Source organism: Saccopteryx leptura, chromosome 2, assembly GCF_036850995.1.
Source record: "Saccopteryx leptura isolate mSacLep1 chromosome 2, mSacLep1_pri_phased_curated, whole genome shotgun sequence".
NCBI classification, from domain to species: Eukaryota; Metazoa; Chordata; class Mammalia; order Chiroptera; family Emballonuridae; genus Saccopteryx; species Saccopteryx leptura.
Genome location: NC_089504.1, coordinates 210,610,591 through 210,630,104, shown reverse-complemented (window position 1 = coordinate 210,630,104; position 19,514 = coordinate 210,610,591). Strand labels below are relative to the sequence as shown.

The 19,514-nt window shown below is 38.5% G+C and overlaps 1 protein-coding gene across 6 annotated transcripts in view; it reads left to right on the top strand.

Moving 5' to 3' along the window:
* The window catches only part of APP (amyloid beta precursor protein), a 276,723-nt gene that overhangs the window by 208,336 nt on the left and 48,873 nt on the right, over positions 1-19,514 (top strand). For all 6 annotated transcript variants that reach the window (XM_066369939.1, XM_066369938.1, XM_066369937.1 and 3 more), the window contains 2 exons: positions 10,383-10,511; positions 11,328-11,427. In XM_066369939.1, the coding sequence (XP_066226036.1) occupies positions 10,383-10,511; positions 11,328-11,427 (229 nt within the window). The remainder of the gene's footprint in view (positions 1-10,382; positions 10,512-11,327; positions 11,428-19,514) is intronic.

The window sequence follows — 19,514 nt, the reverse complement described above, 5'->3', positions numbered from 1 at the left end:
AGTTTGGGTACCCCTGCCGTATAGCCTCTACAGACTCATCACTGACAGATGGCCTACCAGAACGGGGTTTCTCCACCAAACTGCCGGTTTCCTTCAACTGCTTTTCCCACCAAGTAATGTTATTCCTATGTGGTGGTGCTTCGTTATAAACGTGCCGATATTCACGTTGCACTTTGGTCACGAATTCGAATTTAGCAAGCCACAGAACACACTGAACTTTCCTATGTACCGTCCACATCTCGACTGGCGTGGCCGTGGGCTGCTCTGCTGTATACATGGTGTTACATCATCATCTGCGCATGCGCACATGCTGCCACATCATCCTACAGAAACTGGGAGGGTTTTCCTTTTATTTGGTGCAGATTTTACATTTCTATCATTTTTTGTTGCTTTCCTCTGACCGGTCAAAAGTGCACCATGACTTTACGAACACACTGTATTTACACATCAATATCTATTTTCATTTCATCTTTGAAATGAAAACATAAATATTTTTACATTTTTAAGACAAATGCATGGGACATTATTTAATGATCCAATGTTTACTTAGCTACCCGGCGTTGCAGATACCTGCCTTATAGAATGGACAGCAACCAAAGATACTCTCCCTTGAAACGTGTTTGCTGCACACAGAATTATGCAGAGGTTTCCAAGAGTTCACTCATTTTGCAAGGTTCATCCATGGATCAGTTAATATTTGGGTTTTTATAAGCTTTATCTTGATGTGGGGTTTTTGTTTTGTTTTGTTTTGTTTTGTGTGTGACAGAGACAGAGAGAGAGAGAGAGACAGACAGGAAGGCAGAAAGATGAGAAGCATCAGTTCTTCATTGCAGCACCTTAGTTGATCACTGATTGCTTTCTCATATGTGCCTTGACCGTGGGCCTTCAGCAGACCAAGTGACCCCTTGCTCAAGCCAGCGACCTTGGGCTCAAGCTGGTGAGCTTTTGCTCAAACCAGAGGAGCCCGCACTCAAGCTGGCAACCTCGGGGTCTCGAACTTGGGTTCTCCACATCCTAGTCCGATGTTCTATCCACTGCGCCACCACCTGGTCAGGCTTGATGTGTGTTTTTTTAAATATTAATTCAAGATGGGACAAAAGTAGGAAAATAATACAATAATTAATAAATAATAATACAAGAATAAACTCTGTTTCCCATACTCACAACTGTAAACCTAGTTTTGCCCCACCCTGCAGTTTTTGTATGTCAGGGCACTGTTAGGTAGAGCATGAGGAAAGGGTAGAATTAAAAGAAATGTAAATGTGGACATCTTTGAAAATGGTAACCAATTAGAACAGCACTTCTCAACCTGTGGGTCATGAATGACCAAAACACAGGGGTCGCCTAAGGCCATTGGAAAATACATATTTATTATACAATACATTTTTAAATAAAATATGTATTTCCGATGGCTTTAGGCGACCCCTGTGTTTTGGTCATTTGTCCCCCGCCAGGGTCGCGACCCACAGGTTGAGAACCACTGAATTAGAGGGTGTATAGAACAAAAACACCATACTCCAAGTTATGAGTATGTAAAACTAAAGCATACTATTGCAGCTCCTTCTGAAGAAATCAAGAATATGTCACAATTGGCATCTCAGATGGTCAGACCCATTCAACAGATCTATGCAAAGCTCTGTGGTACTTGACATCTTTTGTTTCCACTCTCTTTGGCGACTCTGGGCTTTGCGTCTGGGTTGCATGAATAGTCCTGTCCATCATTCAGAGCTCCAGCATGTTTTACTGCTTGACTAAACAAGAATCAAAGACATAAGTCCAAACAGTTTCTAGCGATTCTTTGCTCTCAAGTCAGTTGATCTAAGCTCCAAGTGCAGTGTGTTCTAAAGTTGGTCTACAGACATAAATCATAGATAAGGTTTGGGTCTGGTCTTAAATTTCTGTTCGTAGTGCTATCTTTGGTAATTGATAGCTGTGGTCTTTGTAGCTACAAGGAAAACTATTACCTTTATACTCAGTACTCTAACACCAAATGTGTGAGTGTTTTCTTTCACATTAATCATTCTAATACTACCCAGAGTTAGCATAGACCCCGTAGGTTTAGAGCTTAGCCCTACAAAACTGCCTCCCTTTCAGAAGCCAATCACAAGTCCCAAGTCATCACCTGCACTTCTGATCTAAAGGCTATTATCAGGGGTCCCACCCACCCTCTTGGGTTTGGTAATTTACTAGAACAACACACAGAGCCCAGATAAATGCTTCCCTTAACTGTTAGTGATTTATTTTAAAGGATGGACCTCAGGAACAGCCAGATGGAAAACATACATAGGCAACATGTGTGGGAGAAGGGGTGGTGCTTACACACCCTCCCTGGGCACGTTATCCACACTGTACCCCACATTATCACCAACAAACACACGTTTTATAAAGAAAATGCTCCTGTCACTCTGTCACTCAGGAAAGACAAGAGTTTTTGGAACTCTATGTCAGGAGCTGAGGGCAGAGATCAACTATATATTTTCTATGTCACAGTAACCAAAATAAATTATTTCTGAGAACTAGCAAAATATTCTGGGAAAAATTAGAAAACCTGCCAGCTTTAAAGAAGCTCACTAACTGGTGAGTGACAAGATAAGAACCACCCTTTGTTTCTACTTTTGATAATACTAGAAACACCTATCTATAATTCCCAGTTTGCCACTTATATAACCTGTAACTTTGCACAAGGGACTTAACTGAAAGGATTCTCCCTCCTCTATCTACAAATTGGGGTTAACACCTCCTTTTTTACAATTAACATTGTTCTAACTTCTGTTAGACACAGTTAGCAAAACAAAAGGATTAATTGAAGGTTTAGATGAAATTGTGCAGTAGAAACTTATTTTCTTCCCTAAGAAGAGAAAGGATAAATTATTTTGTTAGGATGGAATCTAGGGAGGCTTTGGTGCCATGTTCCTATTAAGAAGTCACCTGTCTGCTTCTACAGGGAGGAGGGAGGGCATGGGAGATAACTTTCGATTTGCCTGGATGCTGCTGTGTTCTGTTTCAACACAAAGCCAGCTAGTAATCTGGTTATGCCAGGAAGAGGTAGAGCTAATGCCTCCATATTCTTAAACCTTCAGAAACACTGATTGGGAGTGGGAGAGGGGGGTGGAAGGGTGGGAGCAAGAATCTACTACCATTTCCTGAATTGCTGTCTCCAGACTGCTTTATTCACCTTGGCTAGAATTGTGTTTTGCTTCTTATACACATTTTAATAACTACAAAAGTCATTTCAGTGCTCTTCTGAAGAAAGGAATGCAGGTGAATTTTGCAGTGGACTTTAAAATTACCCTGATTTCTAGGTTTAAAGATAAACACAGGTGTAATGTCAAGTTTCCCATGAAAGTGTCCCCAGTGCTTGGTTCTTTTCTCATTTTATTTTGTTTGGGGGAGTGTTTTGTTGGGGATGGTATTACTTTGCTTTGTTTTCAGCATTTTATCTTGCAATAGTGAGAGTGCATGTTTAATGCTGAAGGCCAACACGGCAAAATAAACTTAGCAGAGACCATCTCAGACAGAAAAACGCTTAACTCTCTTCAGTGTGTTTTTTCAATCGGCACACGAAGATTTTTTACTTTTTATTCACATGCTCACGATTTCTTGAAACCCAAGGTATAGAGCTGTGAAAATAATGGCCCTGAACCTATTTTTGAAAACAAGAAATAATTGCTTTTTTGTGGTAGGTGATTAACTTCCCCAATCACAGGGCTGGAAACCACTAGGGTGCAATTTAATGCTTCAGGAGAGGGCTTTCTGAATAACTCCCTTGTGATATGGAAAGGTTAGGGTGCTTCCCATAAAGTTACTCATTTACTTCCTCCTCCTTGGCAGGATTACACCCAGGGCTTTTAAAGGCCCTTGACAGATCATTTCTTCCCATTAAGAAACAGTTTAAGGCACAAGTGTCTTCTGATAAAATGCCAGATTACTAGATCAAGCATAAAACTGCAGAGGAGAACGATCGAGCTGAATAGTCATGTTTTAATATACCTCCCACGTGAACCGTAGGATGAAAAGCTACATATTCTGACGCGATTGGCATTGAGTTGGTCTAATGTGTGTGATTAATCTGAAGTCCAGGGACAACAAATTTATGAAATTGTATAAAGGAACTAAGTGGAAAAGGTAATACACTCGAGAAGTAGGGAACCTAATTTTTTTAAAAAAAAATCTCTCACAGGGAAAGACCATGAAATTTCTTTCAAAATTACCTACATGAGTCTGACATCAAAACCCAAGCCATAAGGTGAGCTGTAACATCTTCTGAAATTAATAGAATGTTCCTGTTGACGCCAGTGTGAACATGCTGCAGAGTCTGTTAAATATTTTCTGGAAAATATTGTGCCAGGATCTGGGCCAGCAGCTAGAGATAAATTATATGCTCTTATTCCAAATTAAGAAAATGGTTAATATTCCAAAATGTAAATCTTTAGGTTAAGTCTATTTTCAGGTTAAATCTAATCCATTTTTAGTAAAACCTATTCTTAATCTTTTAAGGAATTGTTTTTAATGATTTTTTTTTGTGTATGTTTGTGAGAAAGAAGAGAGAGACAGACAGGGACAGACAGACAGAAAGGAAGAGAGACAAGAATCATCAACTTATAGTTGTAGCACTTTAGTTGTTCACTGATTGCTTTCTCATATGTGCCTTGACTGAGGGGATACAGCAAAGCAAGTGACCCCTTGCTCAAAACAGCAAGCTTTGGGCTCAAGCCCTCAACCATGGGGTTATGCCTATGATCCCCCATTCAAGTCAGATGAACCCACACTCATGCCGGCAACCCTGGAGTTTCGAACCTGGGTCCACTGAGCCACCACCTGGTCAGGTGAATATACTTTTTAAATGCATTTTGATTGTCAAATTAATGCAAACTGAAAAGTGTTACATTATATGCAAATAAATACTTGCAATTACACATAAACACTTTCCAAAACACTAGTGACAATAAATAGGATTGGCTATAATTAGTCCCCTGGGCCAGTTTTTTTTTACCTTTTATCTGTTTCTTGCTATAAATTTTAATAACAAGATTATCCATTTAATTCCAATAAAACCAGATTTTAGTATTAATATGTTGAATATTTAAGTTGTGAAACAAGGGAAATTTAGCAGAAAACATGTTATTACTAGTTACAAAAGATTTCATGACTTGAGAAAGATTGAAAATGTAGCAATTAAAAACATGTCTCTTAACCTCGATTACTATCAATAGCTTTACGATGAGCTACTAAATTTGTAATGCTTGTTTTTCTAATCCTATGAATAATTCTGTCTTAAATGTAAGCATTATGACAATAGTAATAGCTAAGTTACTTTAAGAGAATATATTTCTATAGCAGGGGTCGGGAACCTATGGTTTGTGAGCCAGATATGGCTCTTTTGATGGCTGCATCTGGCTCACAGACAAATCTTTAATAAAAAAAAAAATGTTAAAAATAGAAAGCATTCTGCCTGACCAGGTGGTAGTGCAGTGGATAGAGCGTCGGACTGGGATGCAGAGGACCCAGGTTCGAGACCCCGAGGTCGCCAGCTCGAGTGCGGGCTCATCTGGTTTGAGCAAGAGCTCACCAGCTTGAACCCAAGGTCGCTGGCTCCAGCAAGGGGTTACTCGGTCTGCTGGAGGCCCACGGTCAAGGCACATATGAGAAAGCAATCAATGAACAACTAAGGTGTTGCAATGTGCAATGAAAAACTAATGATTGATGCTTCTCATCTCTCTCCGTTCCTGTCTGTCTGTCCCTGTCTATCCCTCTCTCTGACTCACTCTCTGTCTCTGTAAAATAAATAAATAAATTAATTAATTAATTAAAAAAAAATAGAAAACATTCTCATGTATTACAATCCATTCATTTCCTACCGCTCATGTTCATGGTTGCGGGTGGCTAGAGCCAATCACAGCTGTCCTCCAGAATAACACCAAATTTTTATTGGATAATGCGTAACATACACAGGTCGTTGTATGGCTCTCATGGAATTACATTTTAAAATATGTGGCGTTCATGGCTCTCTCAGCCAAAAAGGTTCCCAACCCCTGTTCTATAGAGACACCATGTAATTTTTTTTCTATCATTTCTGTGTTTCTGTTTTTAATTAAAATTTTAAGAAATTTATTTTTGTCCTAACATAATGAAGTAAAACACCCTAAACAAATACAATTTCCTATTATTCTGTGATACATAATACAGCTCTAGAGAGAACTAGTTTTAAGCTTGGGAATCTGTATTCTGGCTAAAAGTTGTAAAGGCAATTATTATTTTTTAATGGAATGTGCCCAAATCAAGTACCAAAATAGAGCTCTTTTTGTTTTTTTAATCTACAGAAAATGAAAATAGGGAAATGTTATCTGTTTTTCTTAACTAAACGTAGTATTTTTTCTGAGGTACAGACATAACCACTTTTTCATTTGGTATGATTTTTCTGCCTACTCCAACATAAGAGCTAACCTGATTTTTATATTTTTCATCTCTAAGCATAATTTTTAGAAATGTGTTTGCATGATTAAATCAACCAAGCAGAACCCTGTAATTCATTTATTGCAAGACATGGTAATGTCTTCCTGAATTATCTCATGTCCCAAGGCATAGGCATTAGGAAGAAATGTCTTATGTTTATATAGATGCACACACAGTGGGTATCTGAGCTCATAAACAAAGATGAGATCATTGCTTACTCTTAGGGTTCATTGTTTTTGTAGGAGCTTTGTTCCCTGGTAGAGAGCAAAAGCCATGCTGGGGCCTGGGGAGTCTTGAAAAGCCTGGTGTGCTACTGTTCCATTGTCATGCTGGAGGGATTTTAAGAGGGGACATTAAGAATAAATTTCTGAAGCATATGAGAAATGTTGGTGTTAAATGAGCTAACAAATTTTAAACGTGACCACATTCACCATTTAATTATCCATCTTAATAAAAGATAAGATAGATTTAAAACGGGAATCCGTGAATGTCACAAAAGCCTAACTTTGAACCTAATACCTTTAATCATTTTCCAGTAATCCTAAACAGAGTGACAGAGGACCTTCTTATCTTCCTATTTCTCCTCCCTACATCTCCGCATTAGCCAAAGCACAGTGGAGCGTCAGAACCAAGGGCAGTCACCGAGAGGTGGAACAAGCTAAATCTGGGAGGTTTTCTGTACAACTGAGAGGACAGATATTAGCATGTGTCAGAATATTATTCGAGCTTTTGAGAACTAGAAATTCAGGCGAGGTCTCTTAGAACAGACTCCTTTTTAACCATTCAGTTATTTCTGTTTTCCATGCTGTAAGTTACCTTGTGGAACCTGTCTTTAGCTTGGTCCCTTTTAGCGTTTTCTTGAGAGACAGGATCACTGGTGAGTAGGAGCGTGGGTTCTGGAGGCAGAGAGTTGGGCTACCATCTGTTTGCTTCCCCACTGACTAGCTCTGGAACTGAGTGTGTAAGCAGCTGTGTAGTCCTCGGTGCCTTGTTCATCTGCTCAGTGGGGTAACTAGCTATTATATCTCTCCTAGGGGTGATAAGATTAAGTAAGTTACTATGCATAAAGCACTTAAAAAAACATGGTGTCATTTCTATTGACAGTCAATGAGTTTTGAACTATTATTGTTTAGCAGGAAGAAAAGGGAGGGGCATGGAGGCCAGTAGTGAGTAGAAGAAACAAGTATGTATTGAGTACTTGCTATGAACCAAGCATTATGCTCAGTAACAACCACAAAACATTTTTATTATTCTCATATTTCATATGAAAGATATTGTCTTAATTGCACAGATTAGCAAACTGAGGTTTACATACTTTTGAGACTTATTCACTTTAAAGTTGATGTTAACATTAATAATCAGCCCATGGGCATGGGTGCTGTTTATGGTGGTCATGGAAGACAGAGGGAGACCCAGATATTAGTAAGAGAAATTGCCACTCCATTCTCTGATTTTAGAGTTAACCTAATGCAGTAATGTTTTGGCTAGTTTGGAGCCATGACAAAAATTAAAAGAAAAGAAAGTTATGATGTAAAGTTATCTTTATGTTTAACTGAAGTATTTTTTATGTGAGCTCTTTTTAAAAACTTCTTCAAAAATAATGCCTTTTCAAGAGAAAGAAATGAAATAGAACAACTAAGAAAGAGGATTAAGGCAGTCAGCTGCATAAGTGAGGAGCAGAAGCATCATAGGTAAATACAATTAGTTGCAGCACTTTCTGTCTCGAACTTTGGACATATAATTGCAAGAGAATTAGAAGGAGTTTTTAGGCCTTGGTTTCAATAACAAGCAAGCCTCAAGGGTTATTAATATCCTGGTTGCACAGTCTTGTATATGAAACATCCCTCTCATTCAACAATAGTCAGCCCTTAACAACTGACCTTTCAAAAATTCCTTTTTTCAAATTAGTGTACGTAAACCTATCAACTTTTTTTTTATTACTGAGAGGAGGAGAGGTAGAGAGACAAAATCCCGCATGTGCCCCAACCAGCATCCACTTGGCAAGCCTCCTATGGGATGATGCTCTACCCAACTAGGGCATTGGTATTTTTAGCACTTGAGGCAGAGACCATGGAGCCATCCTCAGTGCCTCAGGCCCACTCACTCAAAGAAGCCATGGCTGTGGGAGGGAAAGAGAGAGGGGGGAAGGAAGAAGAAGCAGATGGTTGTTTCTCCTGTGTTCCCTGACTGTGAATTGAACCTAGGACTTCTACTTACTGGGTCAACATTCTACCACTGAACCAACCGACCAGGGCTTCATCAACTTTTAAATATATGTATTGTCAATATAGTTTGTCAATTGTTAGCTCTAACTACTACTTTTCTTCTTTGAAGATTGGAAAGACAGTTTTCTGATTTGTAGATACAAATAGATTTCCCAGTACAAATGGGAATTCTAATGCTGTGGGGCCCAAAGCTGTTCCAAGTTTTGATGTCTGCCTTTTTTGAGATTATGGAGAAACACATTTCTTCTAGGACAAAAGAAAAAAGAAAGGCAAATGAGTGCAGGTTTAGTTTATTACTGTATTTATTTGTTAGTTTTAAGTACAGTATAGGAATGTGACCTATGGCAGACATTTGTCAAAGGAGCAAAAAGAGAGGGGAGGCACATCTCATAACATTGCAGTCGTCACCTCCCTGCCCCACCCCGTGTCTGGGAATAAATTTGTTACCTTCAACAGATTTTCAAGGTGCCCGTGACTCATAACTTAATAATAATTAGGTTTCACTAACTTGCCAAAATTTTATTCCTGACATGAATTTCCATAGGTGACTTTTGTTTTAATGAAGAAGAAATGTGTATCTTTGGAAATCGTTTTATAAAATCAAGTAGTAGAAGGCATATAATAATGGATAATAAAGACAAAGGACGTTTTGTCCTCTTTTTATGAGAATGAATGTTTTCAAGTAAGATGGGAATAAAAATAGAACCAGTTAGAAAAATATAGAAGCACTTAAGAAATTTAATTGTTGCTGAGTTAGAATTGGATGGCATAGGAAGAATTTAATTAAATTTCAAAGTAAAATAACTACAGTATCACATTGGAAAATGTAATGTCTCTTAGAGCCTATCAGTCATTTCCTGACCTAAAACTTAGGATTGGTTATGTTGCCTATTATTTCCCTCACTTTGATTATTATACTGTTATACTGGGATTATTTGTGCAACATGCCTACTGAGATAAGCATTAAGATTGTGCATGTAGAGCCAAGCCGGTTGGCTCAGTGGTAGAGCATCGGCCTGGCATGCGGGGGGACCCGGGTTCGATTCCCGGCCAGGGCACATAGGAGAAGCGCCCATTTGCTTCTCCGCCCCCCCCTCCTTCCTCTCTGTCTCTCTCTTTCCCTCCCGCAGCCGAGGCTCCATTGGAGCAAAGATGGCCCCGGGCTCTGGGGATGGCTCTATGGCCTCTGCCCCAGGCGCTAGAGTGGCTCTGGTCGCGGCAGAGCGTCGCCCCTGGTGGGCTTGCCGGGTGGATCCCGGCCGGGTGCATGTGGGAGTCTGTCGGACTGTCTCTCCCTGTTTCCAGCTTCAGAAAAATACAAAAAAAAAAAAAAAAAAAAAAAAAAGATTGTGCATGTAGAAATGTCTCATATGCCCCTGTGTAGTAGGGTAGGAGAAAGGAAGGACCTAACTGAAATCTAACAGATCCACAGTCAACTCTCCTTTTCTTGTAGAATGCTACTATTTGAGAAGAAAATGTTAATGAAAAAGAAAAGTCATCATATACATCAAATGTTAAATGACCTTTTAGAAATGACCAATCAACTTAAGTAATTGTCATTAACAAAAGAGAATTGCAAAGAGAGTTCTCACAGTGCTTTTATACCATGAGATGAATGAGTGAGAACTCTGACCCAAAGTCATCGGAAGACGCAATATTTTGCAGTTAAAAAAAGGTGTTTTTTTTTCATTTTTTCCCCCACAGCCTCGTCATGTGTTCAACATGCTAAAGAAGTATGTCCGTGCTGAACAGAAAGACAGGCAGCACACCCTAAAGCATTTTGAACATGTACGCATGGTGGATCCGAAGAAGGCCGCTCAGATCCGGTCCCAGGTACATGCAAAATGTGATCATCTGAAGGTTTGACGACCACATGTTCTTGGTCTTTGAGTCAGATCTGTAATGACTCCCAGAGCAGCTATGGGTGTTATGCAGCTATTCTTTAATAGCTGGTGAATTCTAAAGGCTTATCTCACAACATGTGGTTTGTCAATTTCTGAATTATTAATAGGGAATATAAAAATCTTCATTGTCTACTGCCATTTAAATGTCTGATGACCAAAATGAAGAAAGCAAAATATATGTATAAAGCAAAAGCCCTAAAATTGGTTCAACTAAATTGTGATAGGCAATCAGTAACTCACAATGCTTGAGTGTAGTGTGAGTGTATTAGTCATGTAGTAAGTATGTTTTATACTCTTCCATTCCCAAAGGTTGACAACTAGAAATCTGAAATTCTACATTTCTTTAAATAGAATTTAAAATGTACCTGTATTTTGTTTCATGAAATATCCAGTCAAATTAAAATATGTCCTCATCAAAAGTTTACGAAGAAATATAATTATGGACAACAAAGGTTATTTTGGGACTTCAATATTAAGAATCAGAGTTGAATGAAATGACCTTTTTAATTGGTTTTATATTTTATACTTGCAAGCATACAATGTAATGGGAGGTTTAAAGCCTCTCTAAAGTTAGAAAGCAAACAATGGGAGAGATGAGAAATAAGGATGCCCTTTCAGGTTAAGTTTCAGCAGTGTTTTGTCAGTTTTATTCCCAAGTTTGTATCTGTCTGTGATGCTTAGTAAGGAGAATAACTATTCCTTACTCCAGAAATGGTTTACCTGGTGCTGTCATCCTTTGATGCAGGTCATGACACACCTTCGTGTGATTTACGAGCGCATGAACCAGTCTCTCTCCCTGCTCTACAATGTACCTGCAGTGGCTGAGGAGATTCAGGATGAAGTTGGTAAGTAAGCTATCCTTTAGATGCTGTGCATATCAACCTGTTTTGCTCCTGTAGGAGAAAATCAGAGTTTGAGCTCATTTGCATCAGCAATCACCAGTGTTCTCATTGGTGGAAGGAAAAAGAGCAGATTCTCTTTTACAGTGAAACTCTTGGGAGATGGAACTGGGACTCACCTTCACAATCAAATTAGGTCTGAACTATCTATACTTACAAAAGTGGGGGAATATAACTTGACTTATGTTGTATTTGCATAATAATGAACCATTTGTTATCGGATTTTGTTTGTCAACAGTTTTCTTCTCATTTTGTTAGTCTTGTAAATATCACCTTATGGTGCTTTGGTACTTTACAGTTTAATGAAGACAACCCTTCATGTTTTAATGCTTTATTGTCATAACTGGTGAGTGGCATTATATCCCCATTTTATAGATGAAAGAGCTCAAATTTAAAGTTTAAAAAACTGACTTGCCTATGTCACACATATCTGAAGTAGCAAGTACAGCAAAAACACAAAATGTGACATCTGACATTGAGGTTATTGTTATATTCAGTAGTTCACATCTTTCTTGGAAGCCCCCTTGCCCCCTCCCCACAGTAGCCATGATTATTGTCTGAACCACATTGTTGTTTTAACTTAATTAAATGATGTACCCACTATATTTTATTAAACTTTTATTTTGAAATAATCATATACTCATAAGAAGTTAGAAAGATAATACAAATTTCAGCATACACATTACTCACCATCCTCAATAATAATGTCTTACATAACTATAACACTTATCAAAACCAGGAAATTGACATGTTAGCTCACTATCTTTTTTTTTTTTAACCTTCTTTTCCAAGTGAAAGGAGGAGAGATAGAGATACAGACTCCTGCTTGTGCCCTGACCAGGATCCACCCAGCAACCCCCATTTGGGGCAAGTACTCTGCCTATCGGGGGCCATGCTCACAACTGAGCTATTTTTAACACCTGAAATGGACACTCTACAGAGCCTTCCTCAGCACCTAGGACCAACGCGCTGGAATCAATCAAGCCATGGCTGTGGGAGGGAAGAAAGGCAAGGGGTGGAAAAGCAGATGGTTACTTTTCCTTTACGCCCCGATCAGGAATTGAACCCAGTACATCCATACACCAGGCCAATGCTCTACACTGAGCCAACCGTTCAAGGCCTGCTCGCTATCTTTTATGTCCCCAGTTTTCCCGTGACACTGTTAATATTTCCTATAAATTCTACCATCTCTGTTTTTCCTGGAGAAGGGAGTAAAGTGTCACATAACATAGTTCTTCCCATAGCCCTCAAATGCCCCTATTTGTTTGACTTTACTGCACACAAGTACATAGACAGCAATTATGCCTGTGAATCTTTTTCAAAATTAAAGAAACATATGTAACCCTGCAGATTTAGTACATAATCTGCGAGCATATAAACAATATGTATGTGGTATAGCTCTCTCCATAACAAATCCTGCCCTTTGTTAATTGAGTTGGAAATAATATATATATATTTTTTTACTTTATTGAGTTTATAGGGAGAAGAAGGGGAGAGAGAGAGACAGGAACATCAATCTGTTTCTGTAATTGTCCTGGAGATAGATGTCGGTTATCTGAAATCAGAACAGCCAGGATGTTGTAGATGGATAGACACTTATAGGAATTCCTCCTTTCAGTTTCCCAAAATATCTCTTGGCTTGCTTTTATGTTTTGTGCCAAAGCTATTTCTTTCTAATTTTCTATTGCCTTATAAAAGTTGTTTGTATTACTATCAGTCAAGTGTTTGGCATGCATCAGATGATGATGATCTGATTAGTACTATCTATTAAAAAACAAAATCAAGAATACTTCAGGTTACATGCTTTGTAAAAAAACTAGATTATCTCAGCATTTGTTCAAAAGGGGGAACTCAGTGCTGAGCAAGATCTTGAGAGGATAGTCAGTAGAGTCTCTCTACACCATGGATTAAAGGCAGGATTTCCAATTAATTTTTGTCTCTATTAAGTTTCTTTAAGAACTGAATATTCTTGCCTGACTAGGTGGTGGCAGAGTGGATAGAGCGTTGGACTGGGATGTGGAGGACCCAGGTTCGAGATCCCGAGGTCGCCAGCTTGAATTCGGTCTCATCTGGTTTGAGCAAGGCTCACCGGCTTGAGCCCAAGGTCATTGGCTTGAGCAAGGGGTTACTCGGTCTGCTGTAGCTCCCCGGTCAAGGCACATATGAGAAAGCAATCAGTGAACAACTAAGGTGCTGCAATGAAGAATTGATGTTTCTCATCTCTACCTTCCTGTCTGTCCTTATCTGTCCCTGTCTCTGACTCTCTCTGTCTCTGCCACAAAAAAGAAAGAAAGGAAGGAGGGAGGGAGGGAGGGAGGGAGGGAGGGAGGGAGGGAGGGAGGGAGGGAGGGAGGGAGGGAAGGAAGGAAGGAAGGAAGGAAGGAAGGAAGGAAGGAAGGAAGGAAGGAAGGAAGAAAGAAGGACTGAATATTCTTGTTAGATGTATTTTTAGGATAGAAATTTGTGAGGACCCTTTAAAATACTATATATTAAATAAGGATAAGAAAATCTTCCAATAAATTGTAGAAGACACAAAAATTAAAGAAATTATCACATTCTTACTGAACTGAGACTCAAATCTTCTAGATGAATCTATCTTTGTCTGTAACTCTCTTAACAGGCTTATTTTCATAAATATGGGACTTTAATTGAGGTTGAGTCTGTAATAAGCCATTGCAGAGCGCTATAAAGTTGATGGTCAATATAATTCACTCTCTTCCAGCAATTATGGTTGCCTCTTTCTAATTAAATTATCAGAACTTTTTATTAAGCAAGATAGTACTAAAAACAGTGGCCTCTAGTGAGTCATATATCCACAGAACAGATGGTGATTCAGGTATCATGAGTGTTGTAAAATGCTGAAGAATATGACAACACGGTAAACTTCAAATCTCAGTGACAGGGAGATATTCAGATTATTAGAATCATGAAATTTTTCTCTTAAAAGAAAGCCTCAACTCTTAAATTGGATCAACAGCATGTTATTCTTAATATTTTTGTCATTATAAATATACTAGATGTCAATTCTTGAAAGATAATCTTTTTAAAAATCTTGCCTCCATTTTTATATGGCTGTTTCCAATAGAAAGAGAAGCTTGCAATAATGAACTTCCATTTGAACTTCAAACCCTAAAGCTAAGGAAGAGAGAGCTCCCTGCTGGGGAAAAGGGCTTTTCTACATTGAGTTTTTAGTTGTCTTCTGTAGTTGTTCTTCACTTGAGAGAACGTTTAAAAATAACTCACTTTCAAAGTACAAATATATAGGAGTAAGATCACAGTTTCTTCCAGTTTATATCTTATACATTTCATCTGACTTGCAGTTATCTGCCTTTTTTGTATATAATCAAACTATAGATTTAGAGTCAGTTCTGTGCAAATAGGAAGCATGTGACAGTTCAGAGCTGCTGGCAAAAGGCCAAGATCTGAATGTACCTACAAATACATGCCTTTTATATAAAAGTTTGTGCCTAGAAATGTGGGCAATAGGATGTGTTTAATGCAGCAAAACATCTGGAGAGAAACACAATAGTTGAATTAGATAAAGGTAACAAGTGCTTTTGAGATGAAGTGTTTTCACTAGTCTGAGGAATTACCAGTATCTTCCATGACATAGGTATATCTGCTGCTGTTAATTTATGCTCCCACTAAGGTAGAATTCTCTATTGCCAACAAAAATGAGGAGGAGCTAGCCCTACGGGAAAGAAGGAAGAGCAAAAGTAGGAATCAGCATCAAATTAGTGGGAAGAGTAGAATGACTGACAGGAGCATAGGATCCCTCATGCCAGTGGGTCCCAGCCCTGGTCTTGACCTATGGTGCTTTCCTGAAGGAAAAATCTGTCTACATAACTCGACTATTAACCTCAGTAAATCCCAAATCCATACATCCAACAGGCTATCTCTTGAGTCCCAGTGACATAGTCCTCTGCTTTTCACACATTCTCAAACTGCAGTCAGTGTGAATAAAGAACTCATTTCCTTAAAATATACTCGTTTTACAGTTTTAATTTTGAGTTCTCCCAGTTGTCCTATACTTATCCATGATGCTTTGTCCCCCATCTCATCATTTCTTATAAACCTCAAGTCCTCTAGATTCTGCCTCCCGTAGAATCCCCACACTGACCATCCACTACCTGAGCTCAGAATCCTGTCCTTCTGTCATGAGTTTCACAAGGCTCCCAACTCTAGTCATCTTGACTCTGGTCATGCCATGGACCCCTTCCATCCAAATTCTTCCTCTTCAGGGCTTCTCAACTTCCCAATCAAAATGCAAATAAAACCTGTACATTGGCTCTTTCTTGCTCGAGAAGCATCTTTCAGTACTTAACTGAGATATTCATGCTCTGTAAACTTCACTAATTAACACAGAGAATGAGAGAGAAGATCTGACATTTGAGTGACAGCCAAGTAGCAAATTAATGAGTATCTTTTACTGATGAGGTTGACAGTCTAAGTTCTTTATGAAAATTCACCCTTAAGGTCCAGGACCATAACATGTAGATGTGGCAGGTGGTCTGGGGGGAAATATGGAGTGACATTTATTTCACAACCCACTCACAGAACCCAGCTCTTTACCACTGGGCCATGTCAGCTTAAAGTGAGGCTTTCTTGTGATTCACACAAATGCAAATACATGAGCTAATAACACTAGTAAATTTAGTGATAGCACCTCCTATCTACAGCTGAAGAACCTAAACCTTAGAGGGCGGTCACTGACCTGCCCTGAAGAGATAGGACAGTGATGAAAGTGGAATTGGAGCCAAGGTCTGTACGAGTCCCAAATTCATGCTCCTTCTGCTCCCTATTCTCCTCTGTCAGCTCAAATTTTCTTCTTCTTAACCTCCATGTCTAAAGCACTGTGTGTCCACCTGTAACACCATACTCTACTTGGTATTTAATTAGTTGTTTACATGCCTCCAGCACCCATCCTTTGAACTCTTCCAGGCCATGTCTCGGTCATCTTTGCATCCTCAGGACCCAGCAGAGGACCTGATGCATTTAGTTATTAGTAACCAGAGATGAGGCTGAAACAAGCTAAGGAGCATGTACCCAGACTGCAGTGTAGATGCTCCTTGGGCTGATCAGATGGACTCCTCCATGACCTAAGACCCATCTGAAGCTCCTGTCTTAGCATGAGGGTAGCATCGCACAAAACAGATCTTGCCATGGCCACGGCATTCACTAAAAGCTGTAATTGATCAAACTGACAAAATGAGTGCAGTTGGCAAAGCCATCAAAATAAAGAATAAAACAAAGTTTCTAAGGGTTATAATAAATACAATTTTATAACATTGTTATATATCATATTCATGACTCTCTGCTATTTGATTATCTGCCCAAGTCCCATATTTTGACACTTGATTTTTTAAGTATGTTGCCTGGTTTGATTGTCTTGTCCATCACAGGGAAAGCCTATTTAATCTATGAACTTAACTAGTAAGTATTGAATTATCAAAACTGCTGCATTAGTTGCTTTATAAAAACTTGCCTTTTTATATTATAATAACATTTTAGCTCAGTTTGAATTGTTATGTGTAGGTTCCCACATTCATTTATTAATGTTTTCCCTTTTTTTTATAAAAAAGTTATCTGCATGCAAATTATAAAGTTTTTTTTACAAAGAAAGGCTTAAGGTGTTATATGTAGAGGGGGAGAAATCCCTTGAGTCAATTAAAGTAATGGTTTAGTACTTTATATTTTTATTCAGCAAATGATAGGATCATTATTTTAAAGTAAATATACTGTACCTCCTTTTCAATGTCCATGTTCTGTTTGAATTTTCTTTGGACCCTTCAAAACGGCAGAATCCCTTGGCTTCTACCCCTTGGCCTTGTCAAATTGACATTGCAAAATGATTGGATGATGTTTTGGCCTATTGTAACCTTTAAATCTATGCTAAAAGGGTTCTGTTTTTCTTTTTCTAGTGGCACTGAAGTGATTTATGAAAGTGCTTCACTTTGAAGCTACCTTAAAGCTAAAAATACTGTGACTTTCAATTCAGAGACGGCTGTTTCACAGAATGCTGTAATGACCAGTGTATGAGAAAGGTAGTAGGAAGGAAAGGGGAAAGGAAGGCATAACTGTTTCCTACCTTGTCTTTTTTCTTTTAGCATTCAAAATTAATAACAACACGAATTATTACAGGTGTTGGGAGGCTCTCTGGCAGAGCAAATCCATGGTGGATGGGGTAGAATGGACATGTGTGGCAGGAGATCAAGAAACTTGTGCTAGTGAAAGAATGCTTATCATTTCTTATTACAGTTTGACTGCGGCCACTTGATAAATTTTCTGCTCTTTGAGAGAAAACAAAGCATGCGGATTTCAAAGACAGTGCTTCCATTCTCTGTTCCAAAGAAACCTATTGATTTTTGGATGTCATGAATTCAAAGTAGTCTGAGTTTAAAGTAGAACATTTATAGCACTAGCCAGACCAAGAAAATAGAACATTCATTACTACTGAGAATTTTATGTATCCTTATGTATAATTGTTAGTCAAGAAAGGGTGCCCACAACAAAAGAAATCATAAAAGTAAAGAGAGGCAACTTATTATACCTCTGTTCTTTGGTTTTCATAAGAAATTGCTTTCAAATGTATGTAGATTTTATATTTTACATCTGATTTAAGTATTTAGAAACAAGAACATTTATTTATATCATGAATTACCAAAGATATGTTTCGTCTTTGTTTTTACAGTAGTCTCAATGCTCCTTTTCATATTTTTCCAGTCTTGTTACCTGAATTACAGGTATGACCAACATTTGTTTGCCTACTGCTAAATTGCATATCTTTGTACCCCTCTTAGTGAGACAGTTAACTCTTCCAAAACAGAACCACTTATTTTATTTTGTTTTTTATCTTCTTAAATTAAGGTATAATTGACATATAACACTATATTTGTTTCACACATACAACATAATGGTCCAATATTTGTGTCTACTGTGAAATGATCACCACAGTAAGTCTCATTAGCAGCTATCACTACACACATTTATAAGTTTATTTTTTTCTCATCGTGAGGACTGTGAAGATCTACTCTCTTAGCAACTTTCAAATATTTAATACAGTAGATATTAACTGCAGTCACCATGCTATACATTACATCCCATGACTTGTTTATTTTAAGCTGGAAGTCTGTATGTTTTGGTGCTCTTCACCCATTTCACCTGCTCGCCCCATTTGGCAACCACCAGTCTGTTCTCTGTGAGCTTGGTTTTTGTTTGTTAGTTTTGTTTTTTAGATTTGACCTATAAGTGAAATCATACGGTATTTGTCTGTTTCTGATTTATTTTACTCAGCATAATGCCCTCAAGGTCCATCCATGTTGTCAGAGATGGCAAGATTTTATTTTTTATGGCTGAATAGTAGTCCATTGTGTATGTATGTGTGTATTTATAAATATGCATAACATTTTTATTATTCGTTCATTCATCAATGGACACTTAAGTCGTTTTTATATCATGGCTAATTTTAATAATGCTGCAGTGAACATCGGGGTCCATGTATCTTTTAGAAGTAGTGTTTTTGTTTTCTTCAGATAAATACCCAGAAGTGGAATTGTTAGAACATATGGTAGTTCTATTTTTAATTTTTTGAGCAACTCCCATCTGCTCAAATTTGCATTCCCACCAACAGTACACAAGGGCTCCCTTTTTTCCACATGCTCACCAGTACTTGTTCCTTATGGTTTTGATTTGAATTTTCCTGATGATTAGTGAGTTGAGCAACTTTTCGTGTGGTTGCTGCTCATCTCTAGGTCTTCTTTGAAAAAATGCCACCCTAACCAGTTTGCTCAGCGTTAGAGCATCGGCCCAGTGTGTGGATGTCCCGGGTTCAATTCCCGGTCAGGACACACAGGAGAAGTGCTCATCTGCTTCTCTACCTCAAACCCTTTACCTTTTTCCTCTCTCTCTTTCTCTCTCTCTCTCTCTGTCTCTCTCTCTCACACACACACACACACACACACACACACACACACAACCATGGCTCAATTGGTTTGAGTGAGTTGGCCATGGGAACTAAGGCTGGCTCCTTAGCC